The sequence below is a fragment of the Sus scrofa genome, chromosome 6, assembly GCF_000003025.6.
Source record: "Sus scrofa isolate TJ Tabasco breed Duroc chromosome 6, Sscrofa11.1, whole genome shotgun sequence".
Taxonomy (NCBI): Eukaryota; Metazoa; Chordata; class Mammalia; order Artiodactyla; family Suidae; genus Sus; species Sus scrofa.
In genome coordinates, this window is record NC_010448.4 from 160,435,149 (window position 1) to 160,455,183 (window position 20,035).

General features: G+C 36.9%; 1 protein-coding gene across 11 annotated transcripts in view; it reads right to left on the reverse strand.

The window, feature by feature from the left end:
* OSBPL9 (oxysterol binding protein like 9) overlaps positions 1-20,035 on the reverse strand; it is a 177,669-nt gene that overhangs the window by 46,436 nt on the left and 111,198 nt on the right. For 3 of the 11 annotated variants that reach the window (XR_002345204.1, XM_003482085.4, XM_005665435.3), the window contains exons 5-6: positions 6,158-6,226; positions 901-996 (exon numbers count right to left, since the gene is read on the reverse strand). Coding sequence is in view for 6 of the 11 variants with exons in the window: in XM_003482085.4 (XP_003482133.2) it covers positions 901-996; positions 6,158-6,226 (165 nt within the window). In the remaining 5 variants the exon portion in view is untranslated. Of the gene's footprint in view, positions 1-900; positions 997-6,157; positions 6,227-12,534; positions 12,583-15,688; positions 15,981-20,035 lie in introns of those variants that run through there. The other 8 variants (XM_003482083.4, XM_021096663.1, XM_003482084.4 and 5 more) reach the window with 6 other exon arrangements.

The following is a 20,035-nucleotide window of genomic DNA, read 5'->3' on the forward strand; positions in this document are numbered from 1 at the left end:
AACACAGAACAGCAAACATATTTCTTCCGTAGATGATTTATACATTTATTAAATGTATAATTAATATTTTTAAAAATATAACATCTCAAGGCACTGCTATCAAGTCAAATTCTATTGGACTATTTTAAGCAGTCAAAATCAATTACTCTGGTAGAATTACAGCAGAAGAAAATAAACTACTTTAAGAATTTAAAATATCACTTCAGGAGTTCCCGTCGTGGCGCAGTGGTTAACGAATCCGACTAGGAACCATGAGGTTGCGGGTTCGGTCCCTGCCCTTGCTCAGTGTGTTAACGAGCCGGCGTTGGCGTTGCCGTGAGCTGTGGTGTAGGTTGCAGACGCGGCTCGGATCCCACGTTGCTGTGGCTCTGGTGTAGGCCGGTGGCTACAGCTCCGATTCAACCCCTGGCCTGGGAACCTCCATATGCCACGGGAGCGGCCCAAAGAAATAGCAAAAAGACAAAAAAAATAATAATAATAAAATAAAATAAAATACCACTTCAAACCTAAGTTTTTTCTACATTGACATCCAAGTTTACCAACATTCCTTTTTCTTCCCAGGACCTTTGTTTGCAATTAATTTTAATGTGGGAACTGAAAGAGACAATTTTACTAATGATAAAGGAAGTAGAGAAATAAACTCTCCCAACCCCCAACTCCCTCAAACAAAAAAAGAGCTTAGAAATCAAGCCACTTAAAATTCACTAGTTTTACAGAACTTTTAAATAGAACATGAATCTAATCTTTTTTTTTTTCTAAGTATGTTTCGGTCAGCTTTAAAAATTTCTGAAGAACCACATGACAGGTGTAAAGTAGTATCAAGTAAATGTTTTTACTCAAAATCAAGCTCAGTAACATTTACTACTTTATATCAGTTCCATATATAATTGAATGCCATACCTTTAGCTGTTCTATCAAGATTTGTAAGTAAGCATCAGCCTCTGTAAGTTTCTTATCAAAGTCTTGAACAGTAGGAACAAATCCTGAATCCAAACCCTAGTGGGGGGAAAAAAACGCAATGAATTCCAGTAATATCGAAGAGTACAAAAGATACTTCATCCTTCACACACGGCGTTTCACTTTTTAAAAGTAAAAACAGTATTTTTTTGTAAATAATAGGTCTATTTAAATTACCTAAGTTCTTCAAGAATAGTGATATATCAATCTCCCTCATCAATTTCCAGCACTATCCCAGGCTTATTAATTACATGTGCCGCTGTTCAAATTAGGATTTACCCAGCTTTTTCAGAATCATTTTTTTCTCTTCCAAAGCCCCAAAATGGACTCCAGAGGAAGAGTAATTTAGCTAAAGGAACATATACAAACCTAGATTACCTCCTATTTCCCCCCTACTTTTTGTTCAGTGCAATGTTCTAGCCCCTTAATCTTAACTTCATATTCTCACTATTTAGTCCTTCTGTTTCCTATTCCACTCCATTAGCTCTGATGCTTTTCTCTTCCTCCATTATTTAAAAACAAACAAACAAAACCCCCTCCAAATTCTCACCTCTTCTAAGAGGGCCCTCCCTAAGTGAAAGTGACAACACTTCTATCTCAATCAAGTTCCCTACTCATTTTCACCCTTGGCAGGAACACTACACACTGGACACAGTGTGAATGCTTATTTATTTAGAGGAGTCATTTCTTTCTCAGTTTAACAGTCTAGTATTTGCATGTCCTTTTTTGGGCGGGGGGGGGGTATACTAAAGCTTTTAAGCTCCAAGAGCAAGGGATTCCGAGGTCTTCACACAAAAGGAAGTTTTGAGTTCTTAATCATCTTTGACTGAAAAACACATCAATCCTGGGTATAAAAGACAAAACCCTTTGAGAATAAACAAGCTATCAGCTTGTCATGTTTTCACGCCCAGAAGTCATACAATTAATATCACAATTTCAACCCAATTACCAAACTATATACTAAATGGATGAAATATAGTGCTTCAACATTCCATACCTGACTCTCATTTATCTTTCCTGCCTTTGGCCAAAACATGATGACCATTTCACATTTCTTATAATGTGAAATCATGTAAGTTACTACAAGAAATATGATAATTTTATATATCTTATACATCTTTTTTTACATTTTATACATCTTTTTTACATCTTATAGTGTAAACTGAGGCCAGAGTTCATTTTACATTAAACCAACTCCTCATCTTTGCCTAACACTTTATCATTAAAGCATTTTCACAGCCATGACCTCAAATATCAGACTGAGACACTACAGTATTATGGAAACAAGTTGGCAAACCCAGTTTTTAATTGCAGCTCAGCCACTAACAAGATATTGTGTCTCTCTAAACTATTTTCTTACCTGCCAAATACAGGCATCTTCCTCTTTCTCCTCCTATTAATGTGGCAGCTACAACCCCTACTAAAGACTATAATTACTATCAATTACTACTAAGTTTACTTATTGCTGCTTCTCCCAAACTAAAATTCAAAATCAGAATAAAAACATTAAAAACCTAAGTCCTATTAAGACCATGGGAAAAAAAAAAACTTATCTTGTAATGCATTTTCTTTTTCCAACTCAAAGGCAATAAAACTGACTACTTTTTTTTTTTACATACACATTAAGAAACTTCTTAAAATGAGTAATGAAAAACCCTTTTCCAATGACAGATGTCCTGTATAAACACAAAGTTTAAAAAAGAAAAATCATAATAATCAATGTATGTAAAATCCAGATACATTTATTAAGCTGTAGTAAAATATCTTTATTTTTAAAGATAACCCCCAAAACTTCCTTTTAGAAGCATTTACTATGTAGAGTATATTAAACATGTGGGAAGGAAAGGATCAATCCATCTACTGTACTTTCTTAAGAAAGCAGGGAGTAATTTCCTTCCATGGTACTACACCACAGGAAAACTGGGAAAGACCACTTGGCTTACTTTTGGTTTTGTTTAACAGAGTGATAAAAGACAATTTTCAATAATTTAACTATAAAACCCAGTTAAAATCGGCTAAATACATGGTTCTTACTACATATTAGGTCCATGACATATCCATAAAGTGAGTAAAAGGTAAAGCATCTAAATGAAGGAGAAAAAGTGATTTTTAAGAGTTTTCCCTCTTCTGAATCAATTTAGAAGTAGCACTATAAAAATCTAACATATTCTTCTCAACAAATCACTATCTGTTTTAAAAAAAAACAGTAAATAAATGGAAAAAAATTAGATTTAAATAACTGAGATCTGAAACCTACCTAAATTAATTTCTTTCTTTTTTTTTTTTTTTTTTTTTGCTTTTTAGGGCTGCATCCATGGCATATGGAAGTTCCCAGGCTAGGGGTCAAATAGGAGTTACAGCTGCTAGCCTATGCCACAGCCCCAGTAATGCAGGATCCAAGCCCCGTCTGCGACCTACACCACAGCTCAGAGCAACACCGGATCCTTAACTCACTAAGCAAGGACAGGGATCGAACCCACATCCTCATGGATCCTAGTCAGGCTCATTAACTGCTAAGCCATGAAGGGAACTCCCTATCTAAATTAATTCTTAAAAAATAACTCTTTGATGTTGCTATAATCTTGTGAGCCTCACTTTGGCTCTCAGACTTGCCTCCTGATAGACATTCCTTTATCCTTAGAATAAACTCCACACATTGAAACATCCAAGTCAAAGACCTATGCAATAATCCATTTTCCTTTACGTAATGTATAACAGGAGGTTTATAACAACAGTTATTTAGCTTAAAATCCCAGAACTGTCCTAAATTCCCTTGCACAGTAATCCATAATTATCTGATGTACTTAAAAATAAAATCTACAGTTTCCTCATCTGAAAACAAAATAACATGTACATTTACTAATAAAATGGACAAGCAACTGACAGTAATTAAACTGTTTTCTCAAATCTTATAAAAATAATCCATTAGAAGAAAATACAAGTTTTCACTACATATTATAACAGTACACAGAATCAAAGCTACCTAGTCCAACCTCCCACTCATAGAAATTACTTTTATAATTTCCTTGAAAGTCATCTAATCTGTGCTTAAGCATCTTAAGAGACAAGGAACTCATTACCTCCTAACATAAACGATTACATAATATGCCTTTAAAGTCCATTCCTTTTTCCATTCAACACTTACGGCACTACACTTATCATACATCATTTTTAATGAAGTTTTGTTTTAAAACAGATCAAAAAAACAACATATAGTCCTTTACCACGTTGAGTGGTCTGTCTTCCTTTGAAAAAAACTTAGAACAGGCAGACCCTTTAAGACAGTGTGACTTCATACTTCTTACAGTGACACCTCAATTCTTGAGAACAAGAGGTTGGGAGCCAAGCAGATTTACGTTCTAGTACTACGGACTGGCCTTGATCTAACACCTATCACACGTAATCGTAATCAAATATTTAACTGATTGACTTCTCTAAAGGATTACAAACTCTATGAGGGCAGGAACTGCCATTCATTCCACACCCTACCCCTCTGCCCCAACTCCAGGCTAGCTCACTGTTTATAAGTGAGCACTGCACTGACTGCAGCTTCTGGCAGTTGCTAATGCCATACCAGCCCTCTCTATGACCACCTCTCCCGAGACTTCCCTTGCCTTTAGGTTTTCTTTCTTTCCTTTTTTCTACTCCCTCGCTCCCTTCTTCAGTGTCTTTCTTTCCTTTTCTTTTGTCCTTCAGCAGTAACTAAAGTGGTTATGTTATATTTTTGGCAAATGGAACCAAAGAGGTTGCTGTTCCCTAATTTACTATACTGATGAGTCATAGCTAACTTGATGATTTCTGTATGAATTCATTTAAAGTTTAAATTAAACACAACTATTATAGAGGAATAACGACAAAATGGTCTGTGATGTAAAAGAAGTTAAGTCAGAAGAAATGCAATAGAAATTAAACCTACAGCTAACCATAAAATTAGAAATCTATATTAAAAAAAAACTCCACTTGTGTGGCAAATATGCTAAAAAACAAAAGTCTCTAGTTTTCAAGAACAATTTACTAATTAAAGGAGGCTAAAGTATATACATAAAGTCAGGAAGAGTAACACATTATTCTGTATCATGATTATCCAGTTTAAAAATATATACACATATGTATATACAGAGACACCTGCCCAATTTAAGGGGAATTTCAAAAAATAGTACCTAGAATGATAGAAGAATATTATTAAACTGCCTCAAAACTGTATAAGTGCTTCCTACTACCTAATACTTACGTTCAATAGCATCACTTTTCTCAGAAGGTACTTCAAAGCTAACAAATATCAGCCAAATTAAAGGCATTTCTATTAATGACTTTAATTCAGACATTAAAAACTATTTATACTTTACACATACATATACTGAAGCCTCACAACCATTAAAAAGAAGAGTATCACAAGGGATGTCTTTAATACTTTCTGAAGTACATATGAATTGTACTTTATATGTAGCTGCTTTGGAGAGATACTCTTAGTAAAAGAGTACAAGAGACTATTTTTGAGGCAAGGAGTAAAATCTTTTAAGGTAATTCCTGCTGGTAGAGGAAGAGTAATGAATAGTGGAGGTAAAGGTGGTTTAAAGTCTTCTTGAGGTCAGAATCAGGAAATAAGAAAGTTATGGGTAATTTAAGGAACTAAGAAGAATAATGTAGAACAGGAAGGGCTGTGGCTGAATAATAACATTGTAAAAAGAAGTTCACAAATAAGTAATTATTTTCATATCAAATCTTATTTCACAGCAAAAACTTAAAAGAACTAAGTACCCTATAGTCAATGCTTTCTCTTATACAGGACAAAATAGTATATAATATAAATATGTTGTGAAAAGAGAAATAGAAAAATTATTTCATTTAAGTCTTATAGAAAAGTTCAGAATAACAAGAGAACAGAGTAAGTTATCAGTAGTAGAACAATAAAAAGGAGTAACAGCTTAAATATTTAGTAAAGGAAAAACACTGAAGAAAACAATCCTAATGAAAAATAAATGGCATAAATTTGGACAAAGGTAGATGATTTTGAAATATTAGCAAAACATACACCCTATAATTAAAATAACAAAACTTGGCAGAAATGTTGTTTTGATTAAAATATGAGAATATTTGGAAAGTTTATGTTTACAATTAGCAATTTGAGATGACATGCATCACAGATATGCTTTCATCCAATGAAAGAAGTACAGGGCATACTTACAATTGAATCACTTACAATTATTTTTGAAAATTCAAGAACTGGAGAGATACCAGAAGACTGGAAAAAAGCAAGTGTGGTACTGATCTTCCATAAAGGTAAGGAAAAGAGAGAATAGAAAGTTACTATGCTGTGCGTCTGACATCGATAATTAAGTAAAGGAATAATAAGAGAAAAATCTGTAATTTACAGAGGAAAAGTAGGTATATGAGCAGCAAGTGGCAAGTTAAAAAATAAATAAAAGAACATATAAAGTTAAACTTAACGGCTTTTCTGTTGCTTAGAAATTTATCAACAAATTAAGTTTTTAAAGAAATGAAACCATTTTGTCTCCTTACCAAATAACTCAAAAGTTGCTTTAATAATGAAAAAAGTATATTAAAGAAACCAGAAATATTAGTAACACCATGATTTTATATAGGGTATACTAATCTGTGATTTCCTTAGATTACTGAAAATTTGGAGACATTTATAATCTGCTGTCTCTGTGGTTTACCCACTTCAGCTAAAGGAAAACAGGAATTTAGAGGTATAGAGAGGTTTTAAGAGTAAGAATTTCCCTTATTTTTAACCCTAAAGAATACTCAATTACCAATTCATTTGGAGTAAAGAGTATCAATTTTAAAATGTCCTTAAAATTTAGCCTATTATTAAACTCTTTCCCCTAGTGTACATTTAGGAAGCTATTTTTCATCTAATTCAATGTCCTGATAATCTAAGGCTTGAAATCAGGTTCTCTTTTATCAACGTGGTAGCTATATCTATCTTATCAACAACTGCAAGGTACCCCAAAGAATGGCCTAAAAGACAAAGTTTCTCTCTATAGTTCAAAGTGAACACTTCTAACACCACGGATTCACCAGGGATGCACAGTACAGTATATTAACTTTTTTTTTACAGAGGATCAGGTCCCCTGCTAGACACTTTTATTATTTCTTGTCTCATTATTATAATATAGTAAGATAGATAGACACTAAACCTATTTTATAAGTGCTTACCTAAATCAACCAGCTGGGCAGTTTTATTTTGTTTAAATTGAGATTTCAACCCAGTCCTTTGATTTTCAATCCATTACACTTTTCCATTAAACAATGATACCATATGAAAAGAATTCATGGCATAAAAGAGTACCACGTAATCTAAAAAATGCCTGAAGGAAACTCGTCTACTAACAATGAACACAAGCTTTAAGGTCATAGACTGATCTAGTTTTTTTTCTTTTCTTTTTTTTTAGGGCCACAGGTGCTGCATACGAAAGTTTCCAGGTCGAATCAGAGCTATAGCTGCCGGCCTATGCCACAGCCACAGAACGCAGGATCCAAGCCACATCTGCGACCTACACCACAGCTCATGGCAACCCTAGATCCTTAATCCACTGAGTGGGGCCAGGGATCAAACCCACATCCTCATGGATACTAGTCGGGTTCATTTCCATTGAGCCACAATGGGAATTCCCTAGGCTGATCTAGTTTTACATCCTGAATCTGCAGTTCCCTAACCAACCACCCACATGATCTAGCCAATTTACTTTCTCTACTTCCATTTTCTTTCCAGGGATGGACACAATAATAAACCACTAAAGGTTGTTGGATAAGTGAAATGAAAGAATATGCACAAAGTAACCTAACAGTAAGTGTTCCATTTCCTTTTCACGACATGAACTGAAAAGAACCAGGATTCACTATTGTATCCCAGGCCCTAAGCAAGTGCCTAACATACAGAAAAGGTACTCAATGAATATGTGATGGGTTAAAAACAAAATGAATTAATGACTAGGTAAGACACAAAATACATGCAATTTTAATGGAGTATAAAGAAAAGGATATAAGCATAAGTTAAACTGTATTTTACATTCCTTTTAAAAAAGAAAACAAACAGCAAGTAGATGAAGCCCGAAGAAAATAGATAACAGTAATTAAAAAAAGTATGAGAAATAGAAAAAATAAGTGATCTAATAGTCTTGGAAAACATATCAGAAACTAAATTCCTCATGAGATGTTCTAAAAAGTACTGGGTATTATGCCTGAACCACAAAAAGTAAATTGTACTAAATTATTACCTTGGCAACAAAGAGTCAAAAAGTATAAAGCCCCCCCTTCCATAAAATAATCTGACTTCTGAAAATACATTAGTTCCTTGAAAAATAGAATCACTCCTATCTTTAAGTTTACAAAGAAGACAGCTTCTCTTAAAACAACAACACAACACAAAATCTGAATTGCTCATATACTTGGGACAGAAAAGAGCTGCTTTGTCAAACAGGAATTAGGTACAGACCTGTGCCAAAATTCTTTAGTTTTAATCATAACTCTTAGCACAACTGCTTACTCTTCATGATCTCTCTTCATCTAATACTGTTATTAACCTTTTGACTTATAGAACAAGACACTAATATTGGTTCCATAAAGTGAGATTTGGTTACACAAACAACTGCACAAGAAGGGTTTAGGATTTGTACCATTTTCCCCTATTTAAATCACTTGTCTTTCCAAAAGACTCTCCCAATTTATTCAATAAAGTCATATGAACTATATCCAATCACTTGTGATGGAAGATTATGGAAGATAATATGAGAAAAAGAATATATATGTATGTATAACTGGGTCACTTTGTGGTACAGTGGAAAATGGCAATACATTGTATATCAACTATAATAATTTATTTTTAAAAGTTATTGTGAAAAATAAATAAACAAAAACCTGAAGTTTATTAAATAAGGTGACCATATATCCTAGTTTGTCTGGGACAATGCCTCTTGAATCAACAAAATTATGAGCAGCCTCCTTCATTCTCAAAAGTTGTAACTAGAATTTTAGAGATAAATATAATTATAGGATTATATCAAGATTTCAGAATGTAGCAAATTAGTTTAAAAAAAAATCCACTAAAATGGAATGAGGTTAGAGTCTGAAGGTAGAAAGCAAATTACAGAAATAAAATAGACACCAGAATTCAAGACAATTAATATTGGCTAAGTGCTTACCTTATGTTAATAAGTAGACATGAATAATGAGTTACATTTTTTAAAGTTATTTTATTCACACACACACACTTGAAATAAGACACATGAAACAAAATACATGAGATACGGATATCATTCCTGGGGACTGAGATTGAGCAAGAGGGGCATTTGAGACAGGGACTCAGTTTTTACTTTATACATCACGATGTCTGATTTTTTAAAATAAGTATTTATTTAAATTTATTTTTTAATTAAAAAGTTTTATGTAAAAAAGTATGCATAAACTGTGCAGGTTATAAAAATGTTTCAAAAAATTTATAACTTTTAGCTTGTAAAGTCAGCATTATTATTTTAAAATTATCTACAAAATCCTAAAATGTCTTGAAAGAATAAATTTGGCAATGCTGAAGCTGCTCAAATACACCTTTCCAAGCAAAATAAAATACAGCATAATAAATTTATAACATCATTTACAGATAAAAATATAAACCAGCAACCACCCCTCCCCCCAAAATCCCCGAAATTGGCAATCACCGCTATACTGGAATAAATGCTGAGAAGAAAAAAGGCCAGGAAAACAAAACAGAATATGTAATTTTTTTCCCACATCCTTCCTGCCAATACCATGGTCATGAGTCAACATCCAAGAAAGCAAACTCATAAAAAACAAAAACACCTACTACATGACTCCCCTAACAAAGCACTGTTTGACTATGTGGTGCTGGCAACCAACCAAAGCTCTTCTCTTCACACAGCAGTTGGTCAGGCTACTGACAATATCTTTCTTAAAAATCACAGGTTAAGTCATTCCAGGATTAAGTAAACTCTAAGTTGCTTACTAGAACGGGATGCAAAAAACACCCTCTTCCCCTTCCCAACCTAGATTATTGCCTATCATTGAGCTTAACAGCATTCTGGAAAGCAAAAACTCTCACTATTTTCAAGGGCCCACCAAAAGTGGAACTTTTAGTTAAAGTTTCCTAGAAATCTGCTCTACATATAATGAGGGGAAAAAAAAAATCACATTAAACACAAATTCCTAAACTAGGTGTTTTGGCAGTTTAAGTTTTGAAATAACTGCAGAGTACTTATTCATAATACTTGTTGGAAATCTGGTTATGAAATGGTTTCACAAACAAAACCTAATATATTCTTCTAGCAAAACTGGATCTCTCTATAGCAAAACATAACAAACTGAAAATGAAATACCCAAGGGGAGTTAAGTGATAAACTAGCTAGGTCAATAGATAATCAGTACTAAAAGGTTTATTTCCCAAAGAAAACAACAACCCTAAATTGAAAGGAATAGATTCTGTAACTGGTTTGGCAGTTACCCCTTAAAAATTACGTATACGAAAGTGGTTTTTGTATATCTGATTTTAGCTGCCAATGAATATCAAAAAGAAGGAAACAGGTTGTTGTTGTGAAGGCTGTTAAAAGTGCAATACAAAATTACACTGATTTAGTTTTATTGTTGTCAGAAATCTATCGAAATGGTCTAAAATGTGCCCGGCAGGATAGGACTCTTTTTGTTCTCTACTGTACCCTCCAGGCTAGCACTTGATTTGTATTAAGTGCTCAATAAAATTTCTGTAAATGAATGAGTTAAGGAATTCTGAAATGAGCCTACCTGTTAGGATTTAAACTTAGAAAGCAATCAAAGAAGTTGTCGCAGATTACAAATCAGAGTACTCATGAAAAAAATCATAAATAACATTTAATTATTCTAAATTATTTATTTAATTACAAGTATGAAGGCTAATTCAAAGTTTTTAAGAAAAGAGAAATTGAACAGGAGGAAAAACACTATACCACCCAGGCAGTACAAGAAGCAAGGCTAGATGATAACTAAAACCAACTCCTAAAAATTCATTCTTTAATGCCAAATCTCACAAGCACAGTTTTATACATATTACTCTGGGCTTAGAATTGAGCGTTACAATTAATTATTTATTCACTGGGTGTCTTTCACAACTATAACTGTATGCCGGATGCTTTAGGTATGCCAAGAAGAAGCAGATATAGATCCTAAGAGTTTCAAACCTGTATCAGAAGATAAATATCTACCTACAAACAACTGATTCAAGCATGGTGAAGTGTTATGAGAAAGATACTAAGAGATTCAAAGGCGAAAGTTAAGGAGATGAGAGGAGTTCCACAGAGCTAGCATTTTAGAATGCAGGATTTGGACTGAGATAGGGAGGCGGAGATCATTAACAGCAGTGGGCAAGGGCAGGAAACATCATAATCAGGTGGGATGTTTCAACTTCTCTTCAACAAGTGACTTGAGAAATGAGGGCAGGGTTAAGGAAACTAACAAGGGATGTAGGACATAGCCATCACTAGAAATGCATCAAATCAAAGAAAAAGCAAGAGGAATAAATACCTAAAGTGTCTCTCTTTTCCTTTCAACTCCTGTCCCTCCATTGGCTAAACCCAAGCAGAAGCCACAGGATAAAGGACTCCAGGTGACACAGGCTGTCAAGGTCAGCCTCCTGGAGCAGAGTAAGAAAATTAACCTGCAGGAAAATGGAGAATACCCAGAAAAGCCATCTTCCCAGACTCAGAAGCTAACATAAGCACAAGACAAAAAAGCACAAAGAGGCCAATAAGAAACAATTTTCTCTTGCTGAAAAGATGATATTTTCCAGATCCAGATGCTGAGCCTGAAAGGAAACCAAAGTTAGTTGCCTGAACTGGAAAAATTACTGGGATTTGGAGAGTGAGGTGTGCAATGCATAATGAGATGCATCAGAAAGACACCCCAGTTCTCTCTAGAGCTAATAAAAGGGTAAGAATCATAGGTGCAGTCCTAGTTATTCTAGTCTCTGTGTGGTCTTGAACAAGTAACTTGGCTTCTCTGAAACTGTTTTCTCCACTATAAAAATAGGTAGAGGTTTAATTAAAACTTTAAGATCTCTTCCAGTTCTAAGATTCTGTGAAGACAGTGTCTTCAGGTAAATAACCATGTTCACCAGGTGAATAAAAACCTCGTATTTACTGGAAAAACCTGGGGTCCACTTCTTTACTTTTGAAAAAATTAATTTCATTTAAATAAGGACAATATGAACTTAACATGTTCCTACTGTAGGACAAAAAAAATGTTAAAACACAGCAAAAATTCAGTACAACCTTGAAAGTCAGTGATGAAGACTAATGCAACCAGATTTAAAAGCATGCTCTGGAATGCAGAGAATGCAAAGAAACAACTGAGTAAGCAGAATAACTTGGTTGAAGTGGCACATTTCAGGAAAAAAAAAAAAAAAAAAAAAAAAGAGTTCCTCAGTCAATATAGCAAAGAAGTGAAGTTCTTAAAAGTGTTTCCAGAAATAAATGAACTCCAATGTGGGAAGGACAAATCTCTCTCCCTCTTACACACATACACACACACACAGAGCAACCAGCACCATTCCTTTGTGACACAAATACTCACCAAATATCTGTCACATGCCAGGTACTATCAACGTTTTCAAAGGACATCTTTAAGGACAATACAGATAATAGCAAATATCATTATCTCATCCTTAGGAATGAGCTCAGATTTCACCCCTTCCAAGCAGTTTCCCTGATTTCTCTAGCCAGCAACATGCTCTTTTTCCTATGATACTAACTACCACAGAACCAATTTGTGTTGGTACTGCTATTAGTATTCTTGAAACTATATTAGAGGTCCCATAGGTTTGGAGACAGGGAGTTTGCCTAGAAATCCATTCACTATTTATAACATTGTTGGTAAACATTTTCTCCAGTCCTGTCTCTCAGGTGTGGTAGCAACCAGGGAGCTTGGGAATTTAGGAAGCATTTCTAACATGTAGGGATAAACCTAACCCCAGTACAACTGAGCCAAAGGTCTGCACACTTTAGACATGGTTAAGTCACATATTTTGATCATTTAATGAGCATCCATTAAGCACCTACTATGTGCCGAGCACTGGACTAGGGACAAAGGCCCTAGGCACATAAAGATCAGTAAAGACTTCTGGCTTCTAGGAGGTTTAGAGTCTAATGATAGAATCAGATAGGTGTACAAAAATTTACAATACAACCTAAGCAACACAGAGGTGTGAACAAAGTGCTGTGGTAGCACATGGAGGACAACAGTAACTCTAACATGCTCTGCCTGAAGGAAGACATCAAAGAAAAAATAACACACAAACTGTACATGAAAGTAGAAGAGGAGATGTATCACTGGATTGAATTCTAACCAATTATAATTCTCATCAAGAGAGAAAGGCTGTGACTGGATAAACAGCTATGAAAGGCTATGCCATGTTCCAAATGGTTAACAGTTCACGGTGCTAGAATAGATGCCATGGGTAAGGTGCCTGCAGCTGAGTTCAGACTCAAGCTCAATAAATTAGGACCAGGTTGTGAAGGGTCTTAACATCATGAGCAGCTTTGGCTTTGGCAAGGGGGAGACAAAACAGATCTTTAAGCATGAGAGTAACCAAGTGGAATCTGGCTATGGATAGAGTCGGGGTGGAGGGAATCTAGTGACAAGGAGACTTAGGTTCTGCAAAAGTCTAGATGAGAGATGATGAGGGCTTCAGTTAAATACTATGGGAGTTCCCATTGTGGCTCAGTGGTAATAAACCTGACTAGTATCCAAGAGGATGGATCCCTGGCTTTGCTCACTGGGGTAAGGATCTGATCCAGTACTACTGCGAGTTTTGGTGTATGCCGGAGACAAGGCTCAAGTCTGGGGTTGCTGTGGCTGTGGTACTGTAGGCCGACAGCTGCAGCTCTGACTCAGCCCCCAGCCTGGGAACTTCCATGTGCTGTGGGTGCGGCTGTAAAAAGAAAAAAAAAAATTATGGTAAATTCCCTAATGTGAAGCAGCAGGATAAGGATCCAAGGTTGCTGCAGCTGTGGTGATCGGATCCCTAGCCCGGGAACTTCCACATGCCTCAAGAGCAACCAAAAAAAGTTAAAAAATAAATAAATAAATAAAACATCATCACGTGGGAAAAATCCAAGAGTTATTATGCTAAGGCAAATTTAATAGGATCTGGTGACTGGACATGGAAAATAAGGGAGATGGAAAAGTGACTTTAAGTGACTAAGTGTCTCTGTATGGTGGAACTTCAATTAATTTAGGGAGAAGTAGTATTTGGCTTAAAAACACTTTCAGCCTAAGAACTTTTTGCAAACATAATCTTTGTTTGAACCTTATTGGAAAGGAAAATATTCTTAAATGTAGTTTTAGGGCAGAGTACATTACGGTATCCATAAAAACTTTTTTTGTATAGAATTTCCATACACATTGGTTCTCTCAACACCAAAACATTTAGATAGTGACAAAACTCAGTATGTTCCAGGGGACGTCCTAGAATTTGCTTTTTACAATAAAAGCTTGATGTCTTCTTTCTTAAGTAATAGAATACAAACTATACAACTGCCTGATTTTCCAATCAGCAGAAAATGGTAGTATCACAATGTTCTTTCCTGGCTGAGAAAAAGTTAAACTGAATTCCCTGGTGCTCTTCATATCAACAGGGGATGGCTAAAGGGTTAGATTACTACCGAATCCAATCTTCCCCCATTGAAGAAAAAAAGATACCACCTAGGACTTTGGAAATACCCAAATGGATGTGACCAGTAATCCTTGCGACCTAGTATTTATTGAGGAGCACTTCAAGTATAATGCTATCTCTGTCTAAAGCAAACTCTGGACACTTTGAAAACCATCACAAAGTCAGTTCAATATAGGGAATGTTCTGAGAGATGATTCACAGTGGACAAGAATTTCCAACTTAAAGTTCACCACAAAAGCTCTTAAAACTGAAACTACTATTCTAAAAATGTATCCCATCTTCTCCATTCAAAACTAGTAGAAATAATTACTTGATTTGTTTTTTGACTTCCTGAACTGTTTCCTAAAAGTAAACAGTCCAATCAACAAGCAAAGCCAAATGCTACTTCAAATTAGTGAAAAGAAGTTTTCTTGATCAATACCTCTCACTCTTTCATAACAAAAATAGCTGTGAAGTGTAGTAGGAATGCCACACACACAAAAATGCCTGACTCAAACATGCTTCCTGGTCTATTCCTTATATTCAACTTTCCATAACTAAGCTGTACTGAGAGCCCTAAACTCTTCCCTCCAGTGTTTACCTGAACCCTATACAACTAATTCAAAGTTTTCACTGTTTTTGCACAAGCTACCCAAAAAGCATTAAACCACCTCCCTCCCCCAACACACATACAAATAATAGCACCCACAGTTATTATACATAAAAATACTGGGACTGGCAAGAACACAGAGCCAAAAAACACCAAACAACAACAAGAGAAAATGTCTGGCTGGCAACTGGAGACTCTATTAATGGGCAACCTGTCAAAATAAAGCTTTTACATTAAGAGAAAGCTTAATTCTTATGGTTGGCATCTTGAGAGAGCTTTCGAAAGGAAAACAGTTCCACCAAAATAAATCGAAAAAGGGGAAGCGAATCTCCTCCAGTATGGTTTGGTGGCAAATGCCCTCTCGGTGGTACAGAAGGCCCCCAGCCTCAGCCTCCGTCTCGGCTGAGGAAGTGAGGAGAGTCCCCAGGAAGAGAGGGCCGGGGCAGCCACGTCGTCCTACTCACCCCAGGGGGCGGCGGGAAAGAGGCAGGGAGAGAAAGACATTCGAGCCCAGGGCCCTGGGAAGCCGCAGAGTCCCTGGGGACTCAAGGGTGGGGGCCGGCCCCTCTCCCAGGCCCTCCGGGGTCTACTCACTCCGCAAGTGGCCAGCAAGAAAGCCATTCGCCAAAGCCCCCGCCCTCTGCGCCTCCAGGGGAGGGAGCTGAGGGCTGCTTCGAGCACCCCCTTGTCTCCCCCCAGGCGGATCCCGGGCTGAGCGGCAGTCGGTCTGGCCAGGTTCAGCCAGTCCTCCGGGACAGCCCCTCAACCCTCCCCCTGCCCCGCCCCCGCCCCCGCCCCGGTCTAGGGGCCGCACCGATTGGCTAGCCCTGCCACCTCCTGGCAAAGAGACCCCTGGCGATTGGCCATGGGTCACCTGCTGTAAAGGAGGTGAGCGGCCGACGATTGGCGGTTAGGCTGATTTTGGGGTGGAGAGCGGGAGAGGTGGGAGGGGCGGGCGGGTCCCCGCTCCCCAGCCTCCTGCCTGCCGGCTTCACAGACCCGCCATCCCCACCTCGCGGAGCCCAGGGCTCGCCTTGGGGCTCGGGCCTGCGCCCGTACCTCGACCTGTTTCAGGACACGCAGCTACCAGGCCAATGCCATCCCCAGGAAAGGGAGATTGTGGCTCCGCTAGACTTGGGGGCTTCGGCCCTGGGGATTCCCACAGAGTGGCGCCTGGAGGAGGACTCAGGGACAGACGTAAACATTCTTCGCCTACACCCACCTGCTTCTAACTTGACATCCCCAATATTTTGGCAGCTGTGGAGCCAAGTTGCATCTGGATAACTGCTTTTGCTCACTTCCGGAAACTTGTTTGTATTGCAAGGTGGGGAAGAGCGTGAGGGGAAGAGGGGATACTATATCGATAAACAATAGCAGGGGTGCCTGATTTATATTATTAATCCAGGAAAATATTGGGCGTGCTGTCATGCCACAGCTCCGTAGGTGACTTGGGAAGATGCTTCAGGAATCCAAATGGCATAACTTCAAATTAAATCAAAAGTTCAGACTTCGAGAACCATCCAAAATGCAGGAATTCACAGACAAAAATAAATAACTTACTGATCTGAGGACAACTGCTTTCCGCTTTTACTATTTCTTCCTTATGGCTACTTATAAACCTATAATTCTACTAAAATCCTCTAAGCATTTAAATAATTTCTGTAGCTCTACTGGTAGCTCTTAAAACAACTAGCATGGTGTACACTGCACAAAAGGCTCAACAGATGCTTCCTGCACTGTGTTAAAGATATCTTGTTTGTTTTATGTAAGTTTTTTCAAACTGTCCAATACTAAATGCACTCTCTTCTTCCTGCACCCCCTCCTCAAAAGCTTGGTCCTCTTCCAGTACTCCCTATTATCAGTAAACGAGAACCACGACCATCTACTCTAACATGCAAATCATAAACTTGACGGTCCTTGACAATTCCCTCAGTCCACATTCAGTCCATCACCACACTCTTGATATTTTTACCTCCCAAATACAATCTCAATTCTATCCTCTCTTCCATTACCACCATTCAGTTACAGGTTCCAACCTCCTGCGGTAATCTCCTTAGTAAAGTCTTACTGCTTCTTAAAACTCCTCCCATTCATTCTCAACACTAAGGTGGTAGTAACTGGTTTCCAAAACCAATGTCATCACTCCCACCTCACTATGCCCCCCCCCCATTCAAGAACTTCAACAGCTTTCCCTTGGGCTTAGGACTCAACTCAGTATTCAACAACAGCGTGCAAGGTTTAGCCTTACCTGCCCCTAGGCTCCATCTTTTACTCCCCACTCCCTTATATTCTGCCCTCCACACAATGGCCGTTTTTAAGTTTCTTCAATTTGCCATGGACCTTCGAACCTCAGGGCCCTTGGCACATGGCTTCTGTAATTACTGCCATCGTTTACAATGTTCCATTGACACTAATTCCCACTCTTCACTTTCTACTCATCATCATTTCCTCCCTGCCTATGCGAATTCTTCCTATAAGATGTTTTCGCAGCCCAAGCAATGCTCCTTGTAAAGCGTAACACAGCTATAATTTTACATGTATTTGGGTTGTTCTTTTTAAACAAATTTGAGTTATAATTTATACACAGTTATATGCATCCCTTCAATGTATTTTGATAAATGTATGCACAAATGTAGCCACCATCACAATTAAGACAAAACATTTCCATTATCCCAAAATTCCCTTTGTGCCCCTTAAAGAAGTCAACCATGGCTCTATTTTCTATCTATCTGCATTATTCTTTACTTAATGTTTATGTTCACTGCTAGACTGTAACCTTAAAGAGGCAATGATTTTGTTCATCGTAGCCTTAATATCTAGCCAAATGCCTGGCACATGTTAAGGACTCAATAATGGATTTCCTATGTTAATAGAATTTAAAAATACACATCAATTCTACGATAAACATCAATTAAACTACAAGTACAGTGACAGAAAAAAAAAATACATTAATTTTGCCAGGTGGACAAGGTCAATGTCTAACAACCTCCACTAATACCTTTTTAAAATTTTTCTTTAATATCTGCTTTTCTAGCAGTTAATTTTGTGGTGGAGCAGCTCAAAGGACTTAATTCAATATTAGCTGACCTAACAATTCTCCAGGCCAAGAGAAAAAAAAGCCTACATCTGTAATTCTGTCTATATACTGTGCTATTTGACCCTAAAAAGAGACATAATATTTATGCAATTCTTGCCTACCAGTTCTTTCATGTGTTCCTTCTTCTCTCCCAAACAACACGGAAGGACACACGGGGTCATCAAGGAGTTTGGATTTAACAGTGCATACCAAAGTAGCGGATTAAAAACGAAATGTCCTCCAGCTCTCCCATCATCCTCGTCCTCATCCTCATGGGTCGGGAGCCTCCCCATCGAGGGCACGACCACTTTTGACAATGTGGTATACACAGTTAAGTTCTAATAAAAATTCAGTGAACCCAGTTATAATTCGCGGGGTTTTTTTTGGACAGGCTTAAGTGTTAAGACTGGTGTAATGGCAATAGAGAATATGATTTATGACAGTCTCTTAACAATAATATTGCGTTTTTTCAATTGCATATATATATCTCCATGTTCTAGTTAAAACTACAGTCCAAAGTCTACCTTTTCACAGTTTCATATCAGAGATAACTATGTTACAGACAGACAGTTCTCATTTTCCTAACCCTAGTGTAGTGTGCATACATGAAGCATTTAAAATGAAAAGTGATTAAGCAATACAAAGCAACTATACCCATTTATCTCAAGAAAGTGTAGGACTTCTAAGCAAATTTGGCAACTCAAGTGTTTTTAAAGAAACTCACTAGTTGTTTCAGAAGTAAATCAAGTGATCAATGCCTCAAACTCGTTTATGACGACTGGTTTCCAACCCATATATCAAAGGATCTTTAATACTTATATTTGAACTACATAACTAATGCTATTAAGCGATTAAACTGATAGTTTTTTGTTGTTCAAGATAAAGAACATAGTAATTAAGAAGTATAAAAAGCATCGTCATACTGTATACCTTAAACTTATACAGTGATATACATCAATTATCCTCAAGTAAACTGGGGGGATTAAAAAACAAATACAAAACAAGAAAAACTGAAAAGAAAAAAAAAAAAAAGCTCTAAATTTCCCTCTTGCTGTATCTCACAAAAACATGTATTAAAAATACCTGAGGAAAATAAAAACACTAAGGTTTCAGTGGGGGGGGGCTGTCTACTGAGTAAAAAAAATAGGCCAATTTTACCTACAGCTATTAAGATGAAAAGAACATTTTAACTATACAGAATGCATGCACTATTTTTATTTCTGCTAGAAAGTCCAGTAATGTTTACCCATAATAACGTTCTAGTGTGATGTCATCTTAGACACAGATGACAAATACTTCTGATTACAATAGAAGAAAAAAATAATTAAAAATAGAAGAAAAAAAATCATGAAGTCTCCTCAGGAATTTGCCTAGCAACTCAGGCCAGATAACATTAAAAGACACCTCTTGAAAGCAGGATATGCCGCTCCACTGTTTTGTCTGGCCAGTACATAGAAGTCTCAAAACTAAAGTCAGCTAATACATTTCCACATAGAAAATTTAGCCAGATGGAATAAATAAATTACTTGGCATATAGTATAAGCAGTCCTTAACTTGTGATCAGGGCCACTATGTTTCAGAAGTTTGTGTGTAAATTATTTGCAATTTTCAATGTATTATCAAACAGAAAAATAATATTTGGTTCAAGGTTAGGAATGAAACCCACAACCACAAAGGCTATTAGTGTACTGCCTTATTCGCCACTGTAACTTTAACATCTCCTCACACAGAGATT